At 54.3% G+C, this 25370-nt stretch overlaps 1 protein-coding gene across 1 annotated transcript in view; it reads right to left on the reverse strand.

Moving 5' to 3' along the window:
- LOC137442077 (cadherin-23-like) overlaps window positions 1-8885 on the reverse strand; it is a 242134-nt gene extending 233249 nt beyond the window's left edge. The window contains exon 1 of the mRNA XM_068140324.1: window positions 8857-8885. Within this exon, the coding sequence (XP_067996425.1) occupies window positions 8857-8866 (10 nt within the window). The 5' untranslated portion in view covers window positions 8867-8885. The remainder of the gene's footprint in view (window positions 1-8856) is intronic.
- Window positions 8886-25370: the final 16485 nt, after the last annotated feature.

The following is a 25370-nucleotide window of genomic DNA, read 5'->3' on the forward strand; positions in this document are numbered from 1 at the left end:
TTGTTCTGCTGCTGCTTGCCTGGGAGAAGAGGCCAACCCCCTCCTGGCTACAACTACCCTATGTGCACCTTCTCATAGAAAGTTCTTAAGCACAGGCACCTTTGTACCTGGAGAAGGGCACAGAATGTTAGGGGTTGGAAGGGACCTCAAAAGATCATCAAACCCATCCTCCTGCCAGAGCAGGATCACCTAGAGCAGGTCACACAGGAACACAGCCAGGCAGCTTGAGACTGTGTCCTCTTGTTCTGGTACCTGGTAGAAGAGACTAGCCTCCTCCTGGCTACAACCTCCCTTCAGGTAGTTGTAGACAGCAAGGTCTCCCCTGAGCCTCCTCTTCTCCAGGCTAAGCAACCCCAGCTCCCTCAGCCTCTCCTCACAGGGCTGTGCTCCAGACCCCTCCCCAGCCTAATTGCCCTTCTCTGGACATGTTCAAGAGTCTCAATGTCCTTCTCACATTGAGGGGCCCAGAAGTGGAATTAAATTACAGAGAAGTGTTGCCCTTTCCAGTTACAGAACAAGAAGCATGCTCAGCAGATATGCAGGAGATGACTAGAACCATAGCAGGGTTTTGGTTGGAAGAGAACCTTTAAGATCATCCAGTCCAACTATTAACTCAGCACTGCCAGGTCACCACCAAACCATGGCCCCCAGCACTACACCTGGGACCTTAGGATGAAGTGGGTCAGAAGAGACCTTTCAAAGTCACCTTGTCCATCCCCTCCTTGCAGTAAGCAGGGACATCCAAACTAGATCATGAGGCCCCATCAAACTTGGTCCTAAATGTCTCCATAGGGATGGGACCACCTCCCTGGGCAACCTGTTCTTGTTCCAGTGTTCCATCCACACAGCTTTTAAATCCTCCCAGGGATGGAGGCTCCACCACTGCCTCAGGCAGCCTGTTCCAGGGCTTGACAACCCTTTAAGGGAAGAAAATCTTTTCCTGATGTCCAACCTAAACCTCTCCTGATGTAACTTGAAACCAATGCCCCTTGTTCTACCACTTGTTACTTGGGAAAGAGGCTGACCCCCACCTCCCTCCAACCTCCTTTCAGAGAGCTAGAGAGAGTCAGAAGATCTCTCCTCAGCCTCCATTTGCAATTGCTCAAGCAGGCAGCTAACCCCTGCAGAGCAGAAGCAAAGGGACTTGCAGGAACAGAGAGAGACCCAGATGACATTGGAGCACCTCTCCTACGAGGAAAGGCTGAGAGAGTTGGGGCTGTTCAGTCTGGAGAAGAGAAGGCTCCCAGGAGACCTAATTGTAGTCTTCCAGTACCTGAAAGGGGCTACAAGAAAGCTGGGGAGAGATTTTTGAGGGTGTCAGGGAGGGATAGGACTGGGGGGTGGATGAAGCAAAACTAGAAGTGGGGAGATTGAGACTGGATGTGAGGAAGAAGTTGTTCCCCAGGAGGGTGGTGAGAGCCTGGCACAGGTTGCCCAGGGAGGTGGTGGAAGCCTCCTGCCTGGAGGTGTTTGCAGCCAGGCTGGATGTGGCTGTGAGCAACCTGCTGCGGTGTGAGGTGTCCCTGCCCATGGCAGGGGGGTTGGAACTGGCTGAGCCTTGAGGTCCCTTCCAACCCTGACAGTTCTGTGATTCTATGACTTGCCAGTGCTGGTTTAACAGTTGGAGTTGCTCATAGAACCACAGACTGTTGGGGCTTGGAAGGGACTCCTCCTCTTGTTTCCCTGTCTCCTGATAGAGCTGCTCTTTTGGCCTCAGATCTCTCTTGGCCAGAGAGAAAAGATCTCAGCTGTTGCAGCATTGTAACTATTCCCCAGCAGCTTGGGATGCTCCCAGCTTTGAAGGTTCAGACTCTGGGGGTTCAAAGTTTCAAGTGAGCAGGTTCTTTACAGCATCTGGCCCAAGGAGATTGTTCTCTTCTACCACCCTTGTCCCCAAAGTCACTGTGCCCCCACCTTGGAGAAGAAACCTGCAGCCTTGAGCTTGAAACCACCCCCAGCAGGAATCTGAGCAGACCTCATCTTGGGGGTGAAGAGCTGACACATCCATCCTTGCCACCCTCAGGTGCAGCTTTGCACATGAGCATAATCACCTTTTTGTAGCAGCAAGCTCACTGTAAGCTCACTCCTAACAGCTCCCACTCCCAGAGCGAGCCATCAGGAGCTTTTGACAATCAGTAACCCAACCACATCTCAAAGCCCTTCCTCAGAAGAGGACGGGGTCGTTATTTAGCTTCATCTTCCCCGGCAAGCACCCATCAGAGCAGACAGCGCAGCAAGCCCGGCAGCAGAGGAGCCTGGGGGGATGTTTACCCAGGATCTCGCCCCCCATCTCCCTGCCTCCAGCTGCTCCTAAGCCTCCAGGGCAGGCCGTTTGCTTTGTTAAGGATTGTTTTGGTTGGAAAAGATCTTTCAGATCATCAGCCCAACCATTAACCCAACAATGCCAAGTCACCACTAAACCTTGTCCCTCAGCACCACCTCCAAAGAACAAGGCTATTTCACAGAGTCACAGAATTGCCTAGATGGGAGAAGACATTTAAGATTGAGTCCAGCCATTAACCCAACACTGACAACTCCTCAACTACATCATAGAATCAAAGAATTGTTAGGGTTGGAAGGGACCTCAAGGCTCAGCCAGCTCCAACCCCCCTGCCATGGCCAGGGACACCTCACACTGCAGCAGGTTACTCACAGCCACATCCAGCCTGGCTGCAAACACCTCCAGGCAGGAGGCTTCCACCACCTCCCTGGGCAACCTGTGCCAGGCTCTCACCACCCTCATGGGGAACAACTTCTTCCTCACATCCAATCTCAATCTCCCCACTTCTAGTTTTGCTCCATCCCCCCCAGTCCTATCACTCCCTGACACCCTCAAAAGTCCCTCCCCAGCTTTCTTGTAGCCCACTTCAGATACTGGAAGGCCACAAGAAGGTCTCCTGGGAGCCTTCTCTTCTCCAGACTGAACAGCCCCAACTCCCTCAGTCTGTCTCCATAGCAGAGCTCCAGCCCTCGCCATATCCCTAAGCACCGACATTTACACAACACTTAAGTACTTCAGTGGATGATGGGGACTCCTCCATCACCTCCCTGGGCAGCCTGGTTCCAATGCCTGATAACCCTTTCAGTGAAGAAACTCTTCCTAACACCCCATCTAAACCTCCCCTGGTGCAACTTGAGGCCATTGCCTTTTGTTCTACCACTTGTTACTTGATCCAGCAGAGCAACACCCACATCTCCACAACCTTCTTTCAGGGAGCTGTAGAGAGTAAAAAAGGTCCTCACCCCCCACCTCATAGTCTCATAGTATCAGTCAGGGTTGGAAGGGACCACAAGGATCAGCTAGTTCCAACCCCCCTGCCATGGGCAGGGACACCCCACACTAGATCAGCCTGGCCACAGCCTCAGCCAGCCTGGGCTTAAACACCTCCAGGGATGAGGCCTCAACCACCTCCCTGGACAACCCATTCCAGGGCTTCACCACTCTCATGAGGAAGAACTTCCTCCTCACCTCCAGCCTGAATCTCCCCACCTCCAGCTTCATTCCATTCCCCCTAGTTCTATCACTACCTGAGATCCTGAGCAGTCCCTCCCCAGCCTTCCTGTAGGCCCCCTGCAGATACTGGAAGGCCACAATGAGGTCACCTCGGAGCCTTCTCTTCTGCAGACTGAACAGCCCCAACTCCTTCAGTCTGTCCTCACAGGAGAGGTGCTCCAGCCCTCTGATCATCCTTGTGGCCCTTCTCTGGACACCTTCCAGCACCTCCAGAACCCTCTTGTCACAGGGGCTCCAGAACTGGAGGCAGTACTCCAGGTGGGGTCTCCCCAGAGCTGAGCAGAGGGGGAGAATCCCCTCCCTTGCCCTGCTGGCCACACTTCTCCTGCTGCAGCCCAGGATCTGGTTGGCTTTCTGGGCTGCAAGTGCACACTGAGAGCTCCTGGTGAGCTTTTTGTCCACCAGCACCCCCAAGTCTCTCTCCTCAGGGCTGCTTTCCAACCAGTCCCTGCCCAGCCTGGATTTGTGCCTGGGATTGCCTCGACCCAGATGCAGGACCCTGCACTTGCCCTTATTGAACTTCATGAGGTTGGCTTGTGCCCCCCTCTCCAGGTCCCTCTGGAGGGCATCCCTTCCCTCCAGCCTGTCTGCTGCACAGCCTCCTTTTCTCTATACTTTTTGTTCAGTTTTCAGCCTTGGAAGGTAGAACTCAAAAGAAAAGAGGGAGAAATGAGGGTGCTTTGGAGAAGACTGAAAAAAACAACACCCACCACCAAAACCCACCCCCCCCCCTACTCAACCCAGACTGAAAAACCCACCCTCACACTGAGCAACCCCGAGCGGCAAAAGCTCTCAGGCCATTTCTGTGCCTCGGGCAAATCAAGGGAGAAGTGTCCTTGCTGCTTTCACACAAAGCTCACTTAACTTCGGCGAGAGGCACTTTGCCGCAGCAGACCTTTTCAAGGCCCACCGGCTGTTTGAGCTAATAAAAGGGAGGCTTTTGCCTGATGGACTAAGACCCCTGAGCACGCTGGGGGCTAATCACTCAGCAGATCAAAATTTAGGAGGGGGTGTGTGGAAGAAACACCACAAGAAAAAAACCCCACAAACCAAAGTGGTAAAGAGAGTATGGGGAAAAGGAAGATGGGGGCTCCTAGGGAAAAAAAAATCCCTCCACAAAAATCCCTCAGTGCCAGACAGCAGCCCACCCCCTACCCCCCAAGAGCAGGGTGGCAAACCAAGGCAAAGGCGCTCAGCAGAGATGAAGTTATTTGAATTAATGACAGCAGTTCATCATTAGTGACAGGCTTGCTCATGCAAGACCTTTCAGAACCCCAGCTGGGGCTGAGGACCCTCTAAAGCTGCCCAGCTCCTCTGCTACATGCCCCTTCTCCAAGCTGCAGCAGCCCAGGCACCAGTTTTCCACCCTATTTCCATCCAGACTTTGGCCCCAGTGACATTCAGAACCCCACCTGGGGTTCTGTCCAACTTTCAGAACCCCATCAGGGGCTGAGGACCCTCTAAGCTGCCCAGCTCCTCTCCTACATGCCCCTTTCCCAAGCTGCAGCAGCCCAGGCACCAGTTTTCCACCCTATTTCCATCCAGATTTTGGCCCCCAGTGACTTAAATCCCCATCTGGGGCTGAGGACCCTCTAAGCTGCCCAGCTCCTCTCCTACATGCCCCTTCTCCAAGCTGCAGCACCCCAGACACCAGTTTTCCACCCTATTTCCGTCCAGATTTTGGCCCCAGTGGGTTTTAAATCCTCAGCTGGAGCTGAGGACCCTCTAGGCTGCCCACTTGCCCTCCTACATGCCCCTTTCCCAAGCTGCAGCAGTCCAGGCACCAGTTTTCCACCCTATTTCCATCCAGATTTTGGGCCCAGTGGGTTTTAAATCCTCAGCTGGAGCTGAGGACCCTCTAGGCTGCCCACTTGCTCTCCTACATGCCCCTTCTCCAAGCTGCAGCAGCCCAGGCACCAGTTTTCCACCCTGTTTCCATCAAGATTATGACCCCAGTGACTTTCAGAACCCCAGCTGGGGCTGAGGACCCTCTAAGCTGCCCAATTCCTCTCCTACATGCCCCTTTCCCAAGCTGCAGCAGCCCAGGCACCAGTTTCCCACCCTGTTTCCATCAAGATCATGACCTCAGTGACTTTTAGAACCCCAGCTGGGGCTGAGGACCCTCTAAGCTGCTCAATTTCTCTCCTACATGCCCCTTCTCCAAGCTGCAGCAGCCCAGGCACCAGTTTTCCTCCCCTCTTTCCATCAAGACTTTGCCCCCAGTGGCTTTGTCCTGGTATACTCCAAGCAGGACCATCTTTCTCTCCTGGCTAGCAGGTATTCTATCAAATGCACAGATCAGAGCAAAGCAATTCAGGCTAAGGATGGGGGTGGAAAAAAAGCCACACTGCAATGCTGGCTCTGGCAGAGGCTGAGGAGGGGACGTTATGGCTCTCCCCCCACTCAGAGTTTCCACTGCAAAACAAATCCAGCGAGAAGGTCCTTAGCCCTGGGGCATGGGTTCAAAGGCTGCCTCTTCGAGGCTGTCTAGCAGAAACAGAGAGACAACTGTGTGCCCAGGGTGGCCTCTCTGATCATTTGTGGAACACACCAGAGTCAGAGAGCATCCAGCAGAACCACATGCTGGTACCTTCACGGACCAAAAGCCACCAGGTTCCACAAGCTAAAGCTCTCCTACCCGTGCTAATTGAAGCTTTGAGCTTGGCACGCTGCATGGCACAGCCCATACACTAATTGCTGCTTCAGCCCCCTGCTCATAACCAAACCAGGGACACCTGCAAGAGTCAGGTGAGGTTTAACCGCTGGGATTCCCCCACACCAGCTGCAGAACCTGCAGGCTGCAGCAGGGTCCAGCAGCAATGCAAGCACGAAGGCATGAATTTTGATGCTTGCAGGTGGGAGAAGCCTCAAACCAACCCTCATCCCCTCTTTAACAGCACTCAAAGCCTTATTGGAAGGAACAGGATGCTGTAAGTGGGAAGGCAGACAGAGGTTCGAGGATGCACACCTCGCTTTGCGGGCACAAAGAGTTCAAACCTTCAGCTAAATCGGCTGCCTCCGACCACCTGGGACGTTTCACAACCCTAAGGAGAGGCCACAGGCCAGCCCCTCGTCAAACCAAGCCCCCATATCCTAAAGCTTCTTCCATTTAAAACTCATCTGTGCTCAAGAGCATCGGAGAAACTTCGCCGCTTCAATCCCTTTCAAAGGCATCCTCGCCGCCTCGGCACCTCCCAAGGTGCGCTCTGAAGAGCCCTGGCAAAGCTCTTTTTCCACCCCCCCTTTGCACACCTTTCATCAAGTCAGCAGCGAAGCTACCACACCGTGGACATAATTCTGGAGATCACTGCAGCTGGGCAGCCGAAAAAAGGTTTCTGTTTCTACCATCCCTTTGCTGTATTGAGGTGATGCCCCTGGGAGGGACATGCAGCCTCGCTGCACACGGGCTGGGCATCCTTCTCAAGCCAGCTACCTCGAAGACCCGAGCTGTGCAGCTCCCACCTCTTGCAGACAGGGTTTTTTTTTCTCCTCCCCCCCGCCCCCCACAGCCTATCACCAAAGGAAAAAACAAACCCCAAACAACCAAACCAAAAAAAACAGGAAGCAGGAGAACATCAATTTTTACAGTTGCCCATAAAGGGAGTGTTTTACAACTCGGTCTTAAAACAAAACATTGTCTTTTTTTCATGACACGATCTTGACTCGGTGCTGCAAAACCTACGGTCCTAAAACAAGAGAGCTCTGTGCTGGGGAGGGAGGGAGGTAAGGGGAGGAGGGTTGAGAAGGAAAACGGAATCCCAAAGGGAAGATAAAACGAAGGTAAAACTCCCTTCTTTCAAGCAACCCCTACGGTAAAACTCCCTCCCTTCCTTCAAGCAACCCCCACGGTAAAACTCCCTCCCTCCCTTCAAGCAACCCCCTGGAGTTTGGCACATGCACACCTTATCCCACCAAAAAGAAACCCCACCACCCCAGCAAACACATTCAAAGGTATCCGTGCCTCAGCTCCATCCCCGAAGCCCCACACGCGAAGCATCCCACGCTGCCGCAGGATGCTCCAGGAAGACCCCCCCCCCCCCCTCCGGGAAGGAGCTGGGCTTGTTGCTTGCAAGCCCAGCCGCGGTGGCACCGCGAAGTGGCAGCTCTGCCAGCCCTCCCGACCCCTCTTTCGCATCGAGGTACCTGCCACCCGGCAGGGCTTCACCTCCAGCGCAGGGGAAACGATTCCCAAGCACGACAAAAGAAAAGACGTTCAGCAGGACAGAAAACTTCCCGTTCCAGCATCACCCTCCTCAGAAACCACTGGTGGGTAGGAGGGGAGAAACAGCTCGGAGCGATGAGCGAGGCTGACAAGAGGGTGCTGAGAGCATCCCGGGAAACCACCGGCACGGGACTGGGTTTAGATTTGCCTTCCTCATGCAGGGTACCCATGGGAGAGCGCGGGGCTGTGCCCCCACCCCAGCCAGCTCCAGCATCCACCTGCCGACACACGCATAGCACAATATCCCATCCCCTGCAGCTTTTATCTGGCCAAATCAGCCCCCCCTCAGCTCTGCTTTTCCTTTCGAAACTGAAAGAAAAGGGAAAGGAAAGAACCTTTGCCTTTTCTATCTCCTTTTACTTTGTTTGGGGTCGGGTTTTTTGGACAGGTTGATCACTCCCAACGCCACAGATCTTACATTCCCTCCCCCCCCCCCCCCCCCCCCCCCCCCAATTAAACCCCACTACCAAAGCTCCACACCTGTATTTCTAACAGCGAGCGGACGTCAGCTGCTCTTTACCTCCGTGCAGCATCCCCCCAAAAATCCCGGATCAGAACAAAGGGGTTGAGGCTGGGGAGATCAAACCGAAGGAGACGGCCAGGGGAAAGGGGGGTGGGGGAAGAAAGCTGCCACAAAGAGCTGGAACACTCCTAACGAACTCCCAACTCCGCCAGCGAAAAGGCTGGGTGATGGAATTCATCCGACTGCTTCTAAGAGGGACCAGGCTCTTCAAGTTGGAGCGTTTGCCTTCTTTCAAAGGCTCCGGTGATGACTCGGAGGCAGCTGAAAGCTCAAGATGTCTGGCCAAGTTGGATGGACGTGGTGTGGGGTACAGCTATTTGAGGTGGTCAGGGAAACATCGCTTTGGAGGAAAAGAGGCTTTGCAGGGTTGTTAGGATTTTTTGGGGTGGGTTTTTTTTTCTTTGAGGATTAAGGAAATGAGGAGCGAGCAAAGAAGCGGAGGGGAGGAGGGAGGAGGAAAGGAAATCTCCAATAAAATGTTTTTTTCTCGAGAAATACAAAGAACCCATTCGGGGGAAGTTCGTCCTTTTGAAAAGCTCTTTTCCTAAAGCTGTTTTCCCATTTCATCTGTTTTTGAAGGGATTAAAACCCACCCACCTCTCTCCATCCCCACGACGCCTCGGAAGAAGTTTAGCCCCGAGAAACTTTGCAGCTCCTCACCACCTTCTCCTCCTCCTCCCGAGCTACGAACCGGAGCTGAGGATGGATTTGGGGATGAGGGTTGGCGTTGCGGGTGGGGGGGACACACGGTGCTTGCTCTTTCAGGAGTAAGCACAGGAGACACCAACACGCAATAGTATTTTTGTTGCGCAAAGGAAGGGCGGCTGGGAATGACCCCCGCCCAAAACAGAAATAGATACGATGATGATGACGATGATGATAAAGGCTCACCCCAAACAAGTTGTCCCCGCGGAGCAAGCAGATAAAAGAGGTTTAGGGAAAGAGGGCAGCGTGCAAAGCCACCCCAGAGGCACGAAAGGCAGGCGGCGGGGACGTAGATGCCGGCTCCGCACCCGCGCATCCCCCACCCCAAAGGAAGAACGAATCGCGGAAGGGGAAAAAACTCGCAGGGTATTACCTGTGCTGTCGCTGCCCGGTGTCAGCGGAGACCCCCCATGTCCGTTTCCCTCCCCCCCCCCCACCTCCCCTTCGCCCGAGTGAGCTGGAGGAGGAGGAGGCGAGGAGGAGGAGGAAGGGGTGGGGAAGGAGCCTGACGCGGGCAGCGCAGCGCCCCTGCTCCAGGTAAGTGGTATTTCAGCGCTGGCTCCGCCACCGACCCCCCTCTCCAGACCCTGGGGACAGTGGGCGGCCAGCCCCCTTCCCAAAACCCCAGGATCGCCCCCCAGGCTGATGGGGACACCCGCCCCGTCCCCCAGCCAGCAGTCGCCTCTGCAAACGCAACTTCAGCCTGTGGCAGGCAACGGCCAGATGAGGTTTAGCTGCGTCTTTAGGCGGGGGGTGTGATAATTGTTGGGATTTGGGTGGTTGTATTTTGTGGTTGTTATCATTTTCCTGACCTCTGTGGAGCACGTAAATGATAGATGAGGGGAAAAGCGATACGGGCACGGCCCCGCAGGGCAGCGCCAGGAGAGCCACGCAGCAACGGCTCCTCCGAGCTCTTCTCCCCGGGGCAACCCGGAGCCGCCTCCGTTTCTACAGACGCCACACGATGCGCGCTTCCACCCAACCCTGCCTGCTCTTGCCACCGGTCCCCTCCTCTCCCAGCTTCCTCAAGCTCAGCAGGATGTGGAAGCCTCCTGCCTGGAGATGTTTGCAGCCCAGCTGGATGTGGCTGTGAGCAACCTGCTGTGGTGTGAGGTGTCCCTGGGCATGGCAGGGGGGTTGGAACTGGATGATCCTTGAGTTCCCTTCCAGCCCTAATAATTCCATGATTCTATGTCACAGAGCAAACCCCTGTCACCAGGCCATGCCCTCCCTACAAGCAGCTTTAGGGAAAGCACCAAAATCTCATCACTTTGCCCCAGATATTGGGCTCAGGTTTTGGCCCCTTACTACAAGAAGGGGCTACAAAGCAGCGTGAAGGATAACATCCAAATCCCCATCACTTCATCCTGTTTACAGGGTTCAGTTTTGGGCCCCTCACTACAAAAAGGATGTTTTGGTGCTGGAGCCAGGCAACAAAGATGGGGAAGGGTATGGAGGACAGATCTAGTAAGGAGCAGCTGAGGGACCTGGGAGTGTTCTGCCTGGAGAAAAGGAGGCTGAGAAGAGACCTTCCCATGCTCTACAGCTCCCTGAGAGGATAGCAACAGGACAAGAGGAAACAGCCCTAAGTGGCACCAGGGAACGTTTAGTTTGGACACCAGGGGAATATTTCTTGCCCCAGAGGGTTGCCTTGCCCTGCCCTGGAACAGGCTGCCCAAGGGAGTGGTGGAGACCCTATCCCTAGAAGAATGTAAAGGGCACACAGTGCTGAGGGGCATGGTTTTGGCAGTGACTTGGCAGGGCTGGGTTAGCACTTGGACTCAATAATCTCAAAGGTCTCTTCCAACTAAAACAACTTTATAATTCTGTGATTTCTTTGTCTTCCTGAGAGCAAGAAAGCCACAGAAAGCAGCCTGCAAGGACACCAGCCCCCACACCGAGAGTGTGACACAGCCCCCAGCAGCAGCCCATGTCCCTCAACTCCAGAAGGAGCAGAGCTTCGGATCCTGCCCTCCTGCACACACACGCACACACAAACCTACCACCACCTACAACTCGGAGGAGCTTCCCTTTCCCACCAGACCCCATCCCGAGCAGCTTTAATTAAAACCCTAAACAAGCTCAGTTTGTGCTGCTAAAGCCCAGCCTAACAGGGCTGGGAGCTTTCCCATCTCCTCACCTTTGCAGCCTTCCTCCTGGAGCAGCGGCGGGCAAACTTCTCAGCGGGAGCAGGAGGGGATAATTAAGGCCTTGCCTCTCTTTTGAACAGCTCCTGCTAATTAAGCAATTACCGCAGCTTTAGGCTGATCGATTTAATTGGCTGCTCGTGCTACCCTCCCCTCAGCCCCTGGAGAAGGGTATGAAGGCTTATCCCAGGATGAGGGATGCTCACCATACTGGATGGGGGGTTCCAGCCCCCAAAAGACATATGAGCCCCGGGTTGCATACCAGGGCCAGCCCTGGCACACCTCCAGCCGTTTTGGGCTTAAAACCAGAGGTTCATGGCAAAGAGCTGTGAGCAACCAGCTGCCTGCAGCTAAACAAGGTGCTGGCAAGTTATTTCCACACCTCACACCTGGGTTCATTTAGAGTTTGCCCTCAGCAGCCCAGCTTGTTGTGGAATCATCTAATTGTTTGGATTGGAAAAGACCTCCAAGATCAGTCAGTCCAACCTCTGACCCAACACCACCTTGGCCACCAAAGCATGTCCCCCAAGTGCCATGCCTACGTGTTCTTTGCACACCTCCAGGGATGGTGACTCCACCACCTCCCTGGCCTGCCTGTCCCAATGCCTGACCACCCTTAAAGTAAAGCAACTTCCCCTGGTATCCAACCTAAACCTCCCCAGGTGCAACTCGAGGCCATTTTCTCTCTTGCTATCACTAGTTACTATCTACAGCTGCGGGTCAGAAGGAGCTCAAAGGTGCAGGGCTCCAAAAGCCTCCTGCTGAGCTCCTGCTGATCCAGGTGGTTTATTTCTCTTGAGTTCTTCATCCCTGCCTTGTTCTCTTCATCCTGCGTCGCTGATCCCAGCCGGGCTGGTAAAGTCAGGGAACTAATTAGGATAAGAAACAACAAGAGGAGGGAAGGAAAGCCAAGCAAAGCCAGATGTGAGGACACATTTCAGGCCTGGCTGTGCAGTCTGCAGCCACTCTGGCTTTGTGTGAGTGATGTCTCAATGCCTCTCACGATGCATTCAGGTCAGAGCTTGTAGAAGCAGACCTCTCCTCGGCTTTAGCTGCCAGCCGGTTCCTGCACCTTGGCTTCATGCTGTGGACTTCAGCTCACATCCTCCCCACTTTGATGGCCCCACTGCCACCCCTTTCACAAAAGCCAGCCCTAAGGAACCTGAGTTCCTCCTGGCCTGTGGATCCAGCTTGGATTCCTGGTTCAGTTCCCAGTGGATGCGATCTTCCCCCGGCACGGCGGCATTTCACTGCCTAGGGTCACAAACCTCACAGAAATTCAGTCGTTGAGGATGGAGCTCAAACCAGCTGCTTGAGCTGACATCCCTAAGCTGCTGCTTGAAGGAAACACCACTCTGAGATGCAGCCACTGTTGCAATTGCCTTTTAACAAGCTCTTTCCTGGGGTGTGGGGGGGAAAGGCACTGGAGTGATGCACTGCCAGCAGAGGGATGCTCCCAGTTGCCCCTGGAGAGGAGGCCACAACAATTAGTTCCACCCCTACAAGGCAAGGAGCATGGTGGGAGAAGGGCAACAAAGTTGGGGAGGGGTCTGGAGCACAGCCCTGTGAGGAGAGGCTGAGGGAGCTGGGGTTGCTTAGCCTGGAGAAGAGGAGGCTCAGGGGAGACCTTCTTGCTGTCTGCAACTGCCTGAAGGGAGGTTGTAGCCAGGAGGGGGTTGGTCTCTTCTCCCAGGCAAGCTGCACCAGAACAAGAGGACACAGTCTCAAGCTGTGCCAGGGGAGGTTCAGGCTGGATGTTAGGAAGAAGTTCTTCCCAGCAAGAGAGATTGGCCATTGGGATGTGCTGCCCAGGGAGGTGGTGGAGTCCCCATCCCTGGAGGTGTTTAGGAAGAGCCTGGCTGGGGTGCTTGGTGCCATGGTTTAGTTGATTAGATGGTGTTGGATGATAGGTTGGACTCAATGACCTCGAAGGTCTTTTCCAACCTGGTCTGGTCTGGTCTATTCTATTCTATTCTATCATTTCTCCATCCCTCCCTCTCTCCCTGCCTTCCCTGGCCCTTCTGCTGCAAGAGGTGGGGATAACTGTTCCTCTCTGAAGCTTTGAGCAGATGAAATATCACACAGGAAGGAGGCAAAGTCCTGCCCAACCAAGGCACTGAATGATCTCTGCTTGCCACAGACCACAGACTGCCAGGGCCCCCAAGGCCTGCCTGGACAGCAGCTGCCTGACTACCAGAGTGTGCAATATTGCACCATCACTCATTTTTTTTCCACACCTCCTTTCCCCCAGGAGGCTCCCACAGGGGGTCCTTTGATGTGTTTCCCCAACCTACCTTCCTTTTGTTGGGAAGTAGGACCTGTGCAGAAGTGCAGGAGGGCTCAGAGACAGGCAGCCCCTGCTCCCTGCTCACACTCAACATGGTGATTTTTGTCCCCCAACCCCTAGACCACAAACCCCTTAAGGATGGGTGTTGTTCCCTACCACCCACAGCTTTCCAGCATCCCACCTTGTGATGTGGGTCGGGACAGCAGCAGAAGAGGGAGCAGCTCCCCTGGTGCTACCTGGGAGAGAGACTTGGGGGTGCTGGTGGACAAAAAGCTCACCAGGAGCTCTCAGTGTGCACTTGCAGCCCAGAAAGCCAACCAGATCCTGGGCTGCAGCAGGAGAAGTGTGGCGAGCAGGGCAAGGGAGGTGATTCTCCCCCTCTGCTCAGCTCTGGTCAGACCCCACCTGGAGTACTGTGTCCAGTTCTGGAGCTCCTATGACAAGAGGGATCTGGAGGTGCTGGAAGGTGTCCAGAGAAGGGCCAAGAGGATGATCAGAGGGCTGGAGCACCTCTCCTATGAGGACAGACTGAAGGAGTTGGGGCTGTTCAGTCTGGAGAAGAGAAGGCTCTGAGGTGACCTTATTGTGGCCTTCCAGTATCTGAAGGGGGCTACAGGAAGGCTGGGGAGGGACTGCTCAGGATCTCAGGCAGTGATAGGACTAGGGGGAATGGAATGAAGCTGGAGGTGGGGAGATTCAGGCTGGAGGTGAGGAGGAAGTTCTTCCCCATGAGAGTGGTGAAGCCCTGGAATGGGTTGTCCAGGGAGGTGGTTGGGGCCCTGTCCCTGGAGGTGTTTAAGCCCAGGCTGGCTGAGGCTGTGGCCAGGCTGATCTAGTGTGGGGTGTCCCTGCCCATGGCAGGGGGGTTGGAACTAGCTGATCCTTGTGGTCCCTTCCAGCCCTGAATGATACTATGATACTATGATACCTTCTCACCTGAGAGGCAGAATTCGTTAGTGCAGCAGGGGTGGGGTTTCCCTTCTGGACCACCTGCGTGGTGGCTGACACTTGAGCCAGGTTTGTTGGGGTTTGTTGTTTTTCTTGTTTCCAGGTGTGAAATTAATTTCCAGGTCCATTTCACACAGCATTTTAAGGGCAATATTAAGATCATGCTGTTTGTTGGGGAATTTAGGAGGGAGGGAGGGAGGGAGGCTGGAGAGGAATCTGAGCAAAGGGAAGGGACGGCTCCCCTCTTCTCCAACAGTAAAAGGAAATAACCTGAGGGAGCAGCTGGTTCCCTTTTGTCCTTCAGGAGCACAGAAATACCACCTTTCAGGCTGTGCCTTTGTGGGGGGACAGTCAGAGAATCACAGACTCATTAGGACTGGAAAGACCTCCAAGGCTATGGAGACCAACCACTGACCCAACACCACCGTGGCCATCAAACCGTGTCCCAAAGTGCCATGCCCACACATTTGGAATGGAATGGAATGGAATGGAATGGAATGGAATGGAATAGAATAGAATAGAATAGAATAGAATAGAATAGAATAGAATAGAATAGAATAGAATAGAATAGAACAGAACAGAATAGAATAGAATAGAATAGACCAGACCAGGTTGGAAGAGCCCTTCAAGATCATCACATCCAACCTATCATCCACCACCACCTAATCAATTAACCCATGGCACCAAGCACCTTATCAAGTCTCCTCCTGAACACCTCCAGCGATGGGGACTCCACCACCTCCCTGGGCAGCCCATTCCAATGGGCAATCACTCTCTCTGGGAAGAACTTCTTCCTCACCTCCAGCCTAGGCCTCCCCTGGCACAGCTTGAGACTGTGTCCTCTTGTTCTGGTCCTGGTTGCCTGGGAGAAGATTTCTCAAACACTTCCAGGGATGGTGACACCACCTCCTCCCTGGGCAGCCTGTCCCAATGCCAGACCACTCCTTCAGTCAAGAAGTTGTTCCTAACATCCAACCCAAACCTGCCCTGGTGTAACTTGAGGCCCTTTCCTCTTGTCCATCTGGAGGGCAAAGCAAACCCTTCCTGGTGCAGGAAAGGGCAGGGTCTGGGCACACACTTGGAGCATGTGCCCAGTTCTTGTGGTGGCCTTCACTGTGGATCTGCCAACTCATCTTCAGAGATGGGTCCAGCTGAGCTCCCCCTGGAGTGGCCATCCCCAGCTGGGCAAGGGCACCAGAGACTAGAGAGCCAGAGCAGCAACGTGGTGATAACACACAGCCAGAAGGATCACAGACTGGTTTGGGTTGGAAAGGACCTTTACAGATCATTCAGCCCAATTCCTGCAACTAGAGCAGGTTGGTCAGAGCCCCAACCAACCTGACCTGCAATGGCTCCAGGGATGGAGCACCTACCACCTCTCTGGGCAACGTGAGCCTACGTCTCACCACCCTCAGTGTCAAACATTTCTTCCTTCTCTCCAGTCTGAATCTCCCTCTTTCAGTTTCAAACCATCAGCCCTTGACCTGTCACAACAGGCCCTGCTCAAAAGGCTGTCCCCAGCTTTCTGACTGGCCCTTTTAGGTACTGAAAGGCCACCAGAAGCTCTCCCTGGACCCTTCTCTTCTCCAGGCTGAATAACCCCAACTCCCTCAGCCTGGGCTTCCAGCCCTTGGATCATCCCTGTGACCTTCCTCTGATCCTACTCCTACAGGTCCATGTCCTTCTTGTTCTGGCGGCTCCAGAGCTGGCCCCAGCACTGCAGGTGGGGTCTCAGCAAAGCAGAGGGGCACCTGATGGCCACAAGGATGAAGGTGGGAGTTCCAAAAAGCCTTGCAGGACCACGTCAGACAGACCTGGCCAAAGCCCTGAAGCTCTGCCCTTTGCAGAGCCCACAGCAACCCCTTGGCAAAATGCTTTATCTCCCTTTGCAGCCCAAGCTGGAAAGAGGCAGGACATGTCCCCTGCTAAGGACACTGAGAGCACCCAGTGGCCCCTGACTGGCCCTGTTCTATCCAGAAGGAGTCACTTCATGCCACCCACCCACCCAAAGCATCTCTCTTAGCTTCGAGCACAACTTTAGCATCTTTTTCCACCCCCCTCTCCCCTCTTAGTTTTCCTTCCCTCCTCAGCAGAGGAAAAGCTGCCATCTACAGGCGCAGCATCCACAGAGCAGCCCTCGGATCTCTCCTACGTGGGCTGAAGGTGTCCTGCTGTCCCGCACCACCGTACCCTTCGCTCCGTCACCACCTTCCCTGCAGTGCGGTCTCCAAGCTGCTCCTCCACGTCCTGAGGTCAGGGACCACACAGAGCGCTGTGCCAGGCAGAAGCTGATCTCTCTCTTGGGCAGCTCCTGGACACCTCTGTGTCTGAGCTTGATGGGAGCAGTTAAGACAGAAACAAAAGGGCAGGTGATGGCTATTTGCATTAGCTGGGAGGAGGCAAACAAAGGGGACACGGGAGAAGGTCCAGAGGAAGGCCACAAAGGCGATCAGAGGGCTGGAGAACCTCTCCTACAAAGACAGGCTGGGAGAGTTGGGGCTGTTCAGGCCGGAGGAGAGAAGGCTGCAGGGAGACCTTAGAGCTGCATTTCAGTATCTGAAGGGCACCTAGAGGAAAACTGTGGAGGGACTGTTGAGAAGGGCTTGTGGTGACAGGATGAGGGGCAAGGGTTTCAAACTGCAGCAGGGGAGATGCAGGTTGGACATCAAGCAGAAGTTTGTTATAATGAGAGTGGTGAAATGCTTGGAAGAGGCTGCCCAGGGATGTGGTTGAGACATCATCCCTGGACATGTCCAAGGTCAGCCTGGATGTGGCCCTGGGCAGCCTGATCTAGTTGGAGGTGTCCCTGCTGACTGCAGGGGGAGGTGGACAAGATGAGCTTCGAGGGTCCCTTCCAACCTGATGCAATCTGTGACACAAAGCAATTTGGTGACAGGGTTGCCTCAGGGTAGTGAGGGATGACTCCTGAGCAGCTGGAGTGAGGGAGCACAACAGGGACACAGAGCCAGCCTGGAGGTGCTTGCATTTTGGCTGTGAAGAGCTGGTGCTGCTGTGAAAGGTCCAAAATGGATACTTAAAGGGGAGCTACGAGAAAGCTGGGGACAGGCTTTGGGGCAGGGCCTGTTGTGACATGACAAGAGGTGGTGGTTTGAACTAAAAGAGTGGAGGCTTAGACCAGAGAGAAGGAAGGAACCTTTGACCCTGAGGGTGGTGAGATATTGGCTCAGGTTGCCCAGAGAGGTAGTGGAAGCTCCATCCCTGGAACCATTCCAGGTCAGGTTGTTTGGGGCTGTGAGCAACCTGCTGTAGTTGCAGATCTCCCTGCTGACTGCAGGGTAGTTGGACTAGATGACCTTTAAAGGTCCCTTCCAACCTAAAGCATTCCATGGCTGCATGGAAAATGAGGCCAGCAGGTCTCCAAGGTGCTGCATTTCAAACAGGAGCCAGCTCACAGAAGCACAGAATTGTTTTGGTTGGACTAGACCTCTAAGATCATCAAGTCCAACTCTCAGCCTAACGCCACCACAGGTCCTAGAGATCTTAGGAGCCACTCACATGTGGCTGGGGAAGCTTCCAAAGTTACCCCAGCAGAGGTGCAGGATAGCTCTACCCACCTCAGCAAGCTGAGGGCTCCACTGGAAAAGGCAATGCCTGGAGGTGTTCAAGAAGATCAGGTTGGACAGGGCCTTGAGCACTCTGGTCCTGTGGATCCAAGTGCTCTTCAAGGTCCCTTCCAACCCAAAACATTCAATGATTCAAGGGCTGGAGCCCTTCTGCTGTGAGGACAGGCTGAGGGAGCTAGGGGTGTTCAGCCTGGAGAAGTGAAGATGCCAGGGGGCCCCTAGAGCTGCCTTCCAATACCTGGAGGGATCCTACAGGAAGGCTGGAGAGGAACTTCCATAAGGGTGTCTAGAGACAGGACAAGGGGGGATGGTTTGAAGCTGAGGAAGAGGAGGTTCAAGAATAATCTCAAGAAGAAATTATTCCATACAAAGGTGGTGAGACTGTGGAACAGGTTGTCCAGGGAGGTTGTGGATGCCTCCTCCCTGGAGGTGTTCCAAGCCAGGCTGGATGAAGCCTTGAGCAAGCCAAGTCTAGTTGAGAGGTGTCCCTGCCCGTGGAGCTAGATGATCTTTAAGGTCCTTTCCAACCCAAACCACTCTGTGATTTCCTGATGCCCAGGAACAGGGCTGGCAGCAGCCACTCATGCTGCCTCCTCGTGTGCAGCTGCAAGCTTGCAGCTTGCTCCCACTCAGAAGCCCTCTCTCAAATCCAAGCCTCCTGCTTCATATTAAAAGCATTTGTCAAAGCTCAGGCTCCATCCGGTGCTGCTGGGTACCCAGCGCTGTGCAGCAGGGTACAAAACCTGGAATGGAAGCTGAAATGGGAGGGATCCCTCTGGAAGCTCTGTGTGTGTGTGTGCATCCCATCCATCAGCAGGCAGGGACAGCAGAGGGGCAACAGGGATGGCAGAAGGGCCAACAGGGATCACAGGATGTCAGGGGTTGGAAGGGACCTCCAGTGGTTATTGAGTCCAACCCCTGCCAGAGCAGGGCCATAGAATCCAGCACAGGTCACATAGGAACACATCCAGATGGGGCTGGAAAGTCTATAGAGAAGAGGGGGGGTGTGGGTGTGGACTCCATCCATCAGCATGCAAGGTTAGCAGAGGGGCAACAGGGATAGCAGAAAGGCCAACAGGGATCACAGGATGTTAGGGGTTGGAAGGTACCTCCAGTAGTTGTTGAGTCCAACCCCCTGCCAGAGCAGGACCATAGAATCCAGCACAGGTCACACAGGAACACATCCAGATGGATCTTGAAAGTCTATAGAGAAGGGTGGGGTGGATCCCATCCATCAGCATGCAGGGACAGCAGAGGGGCAACAGGGATCACAGAATGTTAGGGGTTGGAAGGTACCTCCAGTAGTTATTGAGTCCAATCCCTGCCAGAGCATGACCATAGACTCTAGCACAGGTCACATAGGAACACATCCAGATGGGGCTGGAAAGTCTATAGAGAAGGGGGTAGGGGGTGTGGACCCCTTCCATCAGCATGCAGGGACAGCAGAGGGGCAACAGGGATGGCAGAGGGGGCAACAGGGATCACAGGATGTTAGCGGTTGGAAGGGACCTCCAAGGGTTATTGAGTCCAACCCCCCTGCCAGAGCAGGACTATAGAATCCAATACAGGTCACACAGGAACACATCCAGATGGGGCTGGGAAGTCTATAGAGAAGGGTGGGGTGGATCCCATCCATCAGCATGCAGGGACAGCAGAGGGCCAACAGGGATCACAGAATGTTAGGGGTGGGAAGGGACCTCCAAAGGTTATAGAGTCCAACCCTCCTGCCAGAGCAGGACCATAGAATCCAGCACAGGTCACACAGGAACACATCCAGATAGGGCTGGGAAGTCTATAGAGAAGAGGGTGGGGGGGGGGTGGTGGTGTGTGGAACCCATCCATCAGCATGAAGGGATGGCAGAGGGGCAACAAGGATGGCAGAGGGGGCAATGGGGACGGCAGTAGGGGCAACGGGGACGGCAGAGGGGCAACGGGGATGGCAGAGGGGGCATCAGCTTTGCCCAGCTTGCTCTGGGGCAGGCTGGAATTCATGCTGAAGCCAACCTCAGATCCTCCTCCCCCTCCTCCTCCTCTCCCCCCTCCTTCTCACCCTGATAAATGAGGAAGGAAACTTGGTGAGCTCAGTTTGTTCTGGCGCTGCCGTCCAACAGAGCACAAGCCTGTCTAATCAGAAGCTACAGTCCTTCACCATCTGTTTGGAGCCTAATTACAAATGCAGGGGGGGTGGGGGGGGGGAAAGGAAAAAAAAAACCCAAACTATAATGTGCCTCACAATTGCACCAGTAAATGCTGTAAATGATTTAAATGCATGCATATGTTCCCTGCAGCATTCAGCACTGCATCTGCGACTTCTTCTCCCCCACACCAATCAGAGGGAGAGCAGGGGGGGGAGGAAGATAAAAACCCCAACCAAAACCCTTCCACCCTAAACAGCATGGCCCTAGGATGGTGATTTTTTTAATCCCTTTCTGGGTGTGGTGGTTGGGGTTGGTTTTTTTTTGGTTGGTTTGGTGTTTTTTCCCCTCCTCCCCCTCCCCTCTCACCCCTGCTGGAGCAGCGAACGGAGCTTTTTTGTACCCATTCGCACCCCGGCGGTTGCTTCGCTTCCATTTCCCAAACTGTTTATCACCCCCCGTGTAAATATAGTACAAATTGCTCCATAAAGCATGCAAAAAGCAGAGCAGCAGCCAGGGCCAGCCTGCAGCTGGCTGGCAAGGCTTTCAAAGCGGAGGTTTCTCTAGCTCTGGGGTGCCTTGGGGAGGAGCAGGACCGGCTCGGTTGGTCTGCCAAGAGACCACGACGCTCCCTGAAGGTGGTCAGCAGCATCGGCACAGACTGACAGAAGGCACAGGGTTGGAAAGGAGCCTCGAAAGTCAGCTTGTCCAGCCTCCCCCCCTCCCCCTGCAGTCAGCAGGGACACCTCACAGGATGTCAGGGGGTGAAAGGGACCTCAGGAGATCATTGAGTCCAACCCAACTACCAGACCAGGACCATAGAATCCAGCACAGGTCACACAGGAACACATCCAGATGGGGCTGGAAAGGCTCCAGAGGAGACTCCACAACCTCTTTGGGCAGCCTGCTCCAGTGCTCTGTGAGCCTCAGAGTGCAGAAGTTCCTCCTCCTGTTGAGGTGGAACCTCCTGTGCTGGAGTTTCTATCCACTGCCCCTTGTCCTATCCCAGGGTGCAGCTGAGCAGAGCCTGTCCCCTCCCTCTTGACCCCCAGCCCTCAGTTATTTGTACACATTGATTAAATCCCCTCTCAATCTTCTCTTTTCCAGACTAACCATCCCCAGGGCTCTCAGCCTCTCCTCACAGGGCAGTGCTGCAGTCCCTTCAGCATCCTTGTAGCCCTCCCTTGGACTCTCTCCAGCAGATCCCTGTCCCTCCTGAACTGGGGAGCCCAGAGCTGGATGCACTATTCCAGGTGTGGTCTCAGCAGGGCAGAGCAGAGGGGGAAGTGAACCTCCCTGGATCTGCTGGCCACACTCCTCTTAATGCCCCCCAGGATCCTATTGGCCTTCTTGGCCACACGGACACACTGCTGACCTCCAGCTAGCTCAGGCTGCACAGGGCCATATCAAGTTTGATTTTGAACGTCTCCAGGGATGGGAGCTCAACCACATCACTGGACAATCCATTTCAGTGTCTCACCACTCCCCATTGTGAAGAACTTCCTCCTAATGTGCAACCTCAGGGTACCCTGCTCTGGTTTCATACTGTGGCCCCTTGTCCTGTCACTACAGTCCCTCCCCATCCTTCCTGTAGATCTCCTTCAGACACAGAAATGCAGCTCTAAGGTCTGCCTGCAAGCCTCCTCTTCTCCAGGCTGAACAACCTCAACTCTTCCTGCCTGTCTTCATAGGTGCTCTGATCATCTTTGTGGCCCTTCCCTGTCCTTCCCCTGGTGAAGGCTCCAGAGCTGGACACAGTACTCCAGGTGAGGTCTCACCCAAGCAGAGTGACAGAATTACCTCTCTCCATTAGTTGGCCACATGTGGAGGATGGTCACCTCAAAACCACAGAGGTGGCTTTGTCTGAAGGGTCAAAGGGATAAAATACCTTGAGAATTCCTTTTCCATGGCTGCAGAGGGCAAAGTGCCAGCCTTTTGGAGGGGGCTAACAGTTGAAGGGCATCCCCTTCATGTCCCCACTCTGGGAACAGGCTGAGAGAGTTGGAGGTGTTGAGTATCTAGGATAGAATGCTCCAGGGAGACCTTAGAGCAGCCTTCCAGTACCTGAAAGGGGCTACAAGAAAGCTGGAGAGGGAGTTTTTCCAAGGGCTTGGAGTGATAGGATGAGAGGCAATGGGTTGAAGCTTGGGGAGGGCAGATTTAGACTGGAGACTAGGCAGAAATTCTTTCCAGTGAGGATGGTGAGACACTGGAACTGGTTGCCCAAGGAGGCTGTGGATGCCCCCTCCCTGGAGGTGTTTAAAGCTAGGCTGGATGAAGCCACCTGGGCTGGTGGAAGGTGTCCCTGCCCATGGCAGAGGGTTTGGAACTAGATGATCTTTAAGGTGGCTTCCAAACCCTTTGATATGATAGCTCTCCACATGCTGCCCAAGCAGCTGTGCAGCCTGGGGACTCTCCTACCCGTACAAATGAAGCTGCCCCAGGGTGGTAATTAAGAGCAAGGTCACACATGCTGGCCCCCGGCTCATCAGGAGCTTTGTTGGAATGCCAGGGACAGGCAGGGCTGCAGATGTGCAGGCATGGGCTGTGTAGCACCACCCTAGGAGCCCCAGCTCCCACAGCTGAGCCACCAAAGGCAGTCCCACTCCAGCTGCCTGGGCTTTTGACCAACAGCACAACAGAGGTCCAGAGGGACCTGGACAGGCTGGAGAGGTGGGCACAAGCCAACCTCATGAGGTTCAACAAGAGCAAGGGCAGGGTCCTGCAGCTGGGTGGAGGCAATCCCAGGCACAAATCCAGGCTGGGCAGGGACTGGCTGGAAAGCAGCCCTGAGGAGAGAGCCTTGGGGGTGCTGGGGGAGGAGAAGCTCAACAGGAGCTCTCAGTGTGCACTTGCAGCCCAGAAAGCCAACCAGAGCCTGGGCTGCAGCAGGAGAAGTGTGGCCAGCAGGGCAAGGGAGGTGATTCTCCCCCTCTGCTCAGCTCTGGGGAGACCCCACCTGGAGTACTGTGTCCAGCTCTGGAGCCACTAAGACAAGAGGGATCTGGAGGTGCTGGAAGGTGTCCAGAGCAGGGCCAGGAGGATGATCAGAGGGCTGGAGCACCTCTCCTGTGAGGACAGACTGAAGGAGTTGGGGCTGTTCAGTCTGGAGAAGAGAAGGCTCCCAGGTGACCTCATTGTGGCCTTCCAGTATCTGAAGGGGGCTACAGGAAGGCTGGGGAGGGACTGCTCAGGATCTCAGGTAGTGATAGGACCAGGGGGAATGGAATGAAGCTGGAGGTGGGGAGATTGAGGCTGGAGGTGAGGAGGAAGTTCTTCCCCATGAGAGTGGTGAAGCCCTGGAATGGGTTGTCCAGGGAGGTGGTTGGGGCCCTGTCCCTGGAGGTGTTTAAGGCCAGGCTGGCTGAGGCTCTGTCCAGGCTGATCTAGTGTGGGGTGTCCCTGCCCATGGCAGGGGGGTTGGAACTGGATGATCCTTGTGGTCCCTTCCAACCCTGAATGATACTATGATACTATGATAACACTGAAAGGATGACTCCTACCCCAAAGGACTTACAGTGGAGAAGGCAACAGGCAAGTCAGGACCAAGGGGAGGCTGAAGGATTTTGAGGCACTCATCACAGGAAGGACACTGAGGTGCTGGAGCTAGGGTAGGGTCTGGAGAGCAGGGCTGGTGAGGATCAGCTGAGGGAGCTGGGAGTGTTCTGCCTGGAGAAGAGGAGGCTGAGAAGAGACCTTCTGGCTCTCTACAACTCCCTGAAAGGAGATTGGAGCCAGGTGGGTGTTGGTCTCCTCTCCTAAGTAAGAAGTGATAGAACACTTGAGGGCAACAAAGTTGGTGAGGGGTTTGGAGCACAGCCCTGTGAGGAGAGGCTGAGGGAGCTGGGGTTGCTTAGCCTGGAGAAGAGGAGGCTCAGGGGAGACCTCATTGCTCTCTACAACTACCTGAAGGGAAGTTGTAGACAGGTGAGGGCTGGTCTGTTCTCTCAAGCAACCAGAACCAGAACAAGAGGCCACAGTCTCAAGCTGTGCCAGGGGAGGTTTAGGCTGGATGGTAGGAAGAAGTTCTTCATAGAGAGATTGGCCATTGGAATGGGCTGCCCAGGGAGGTGGTGGAGTTGCCATCATTGGGGGTGTTTAGGAGGAGACTGGATGGGTGCTTGGTGCCATGGGTTAGTTGATTAGATGGTGTTGGATGATAGGTTGGATGCAATGATCCTGAAGTTCTCTTCCAACCTGGTCTATTCTATTCTAACAAGAGAAAACAGCCCCAAGTTGCACCAGGGGAGGTTTGGGCTGGATATCAGGAGAAACTTCTTACCTGAAAGGGTTCTCAGGCTCCTCAGGGAGGTGGTTGAACCCCCTTTCCTGGAGGTGTTTAAAAGAGGCAGAGGTGTGCAGCTGAGGGACATGGCATAGCACCAGGCTTGGTAGTGTAAGATAATCATTGAACTCAATGATCTTAGAGGTCTTTTCCAACCAAAACCATTCCATGCTTCCTTCTGGGATATTGATCTTGTTTCAAAGGTGCCTCCACCTCCCAAAGGGTGATAGTGCTGCCCCAAAGCCTCTGGAGTGCCAAAGGTATTACAGATGGAGAAGTGACACCCTGTGGAGCACTCCAGTGAGTGGGGACAGGCTAGAAAAGGCTTTGGAGAGCAAAGAGAAAGAAAGTCAATCACTTGCCACTGATGGGAGATGAGCATCACTCCGCAACAGAAGATTCCTTTCCTCCTGGAACAAGTGTGTTTGCTTTACCTGCACTTCAGTGGTCCAGCTCTGAAGCAAGGAGGAGCAGCTGGGACCTCTAATCTGAAAGAGAGGACAAAAAACCCAGGCCAGGCCTAGGCTCAGTTTGTCTCCTTTGAGCAGAAGCCACAACAGATGCTGCTCTTCCACTTTCTTCCCTCTCATCCAACCCCTTCCTGCTACCCACACCCTTCCCATCTTGCTGCTCTTGCTTTGCCAGCTCAGTGCTTTCACCTCCCCTTGGCCAGCTGGACTGGACACCAAAGGCCATCAGAGAAGCCAGTGTGAGGCAGGAGCAGCATCCCAACCACACCAGCCCTCCACAAGAGCTCTCCGGCCTCTTGTTTGTTTGGTTTTTCATTTGGAGGAAGAAGAGTTGAGTGGTTGGGAGAGAAAGAAGGGAAGATATGAGCCAAAAACAAAGGGAAAAGAAATCCTTTCCTGGCTGAGGTTGAGTCAAGAGTGGGTGGGAGAGCAGCACCCTCATTGCTCCAGAGCAATTCTCCTGACATGGGACCTGGCCAGAGGCTCTGCAGCAAGGAAGGGAGGCTCACACAGAGCCACAGAATTAACCAGGTGGGAAAAGAGCTTTGAG

The sequence above is a fragment of the Melanerpes formicivorus genome, unplaced genomic scaffold (genome assembly GCF_026170545.1).
Source record: "Melanerpes formicivorus ecotype bairdi unplaced genomic scaffold, bMelFor1.0.p_v2 SCAF_6, whole genome shotgun sequence".
Classification (NCBI taxonomy): domain Eukaryota; kingdom Metazoa; phylum Chordata; class Aves; order Piciformes; family Picidae; genus Melanerpes; species Melanerpes formicivorus.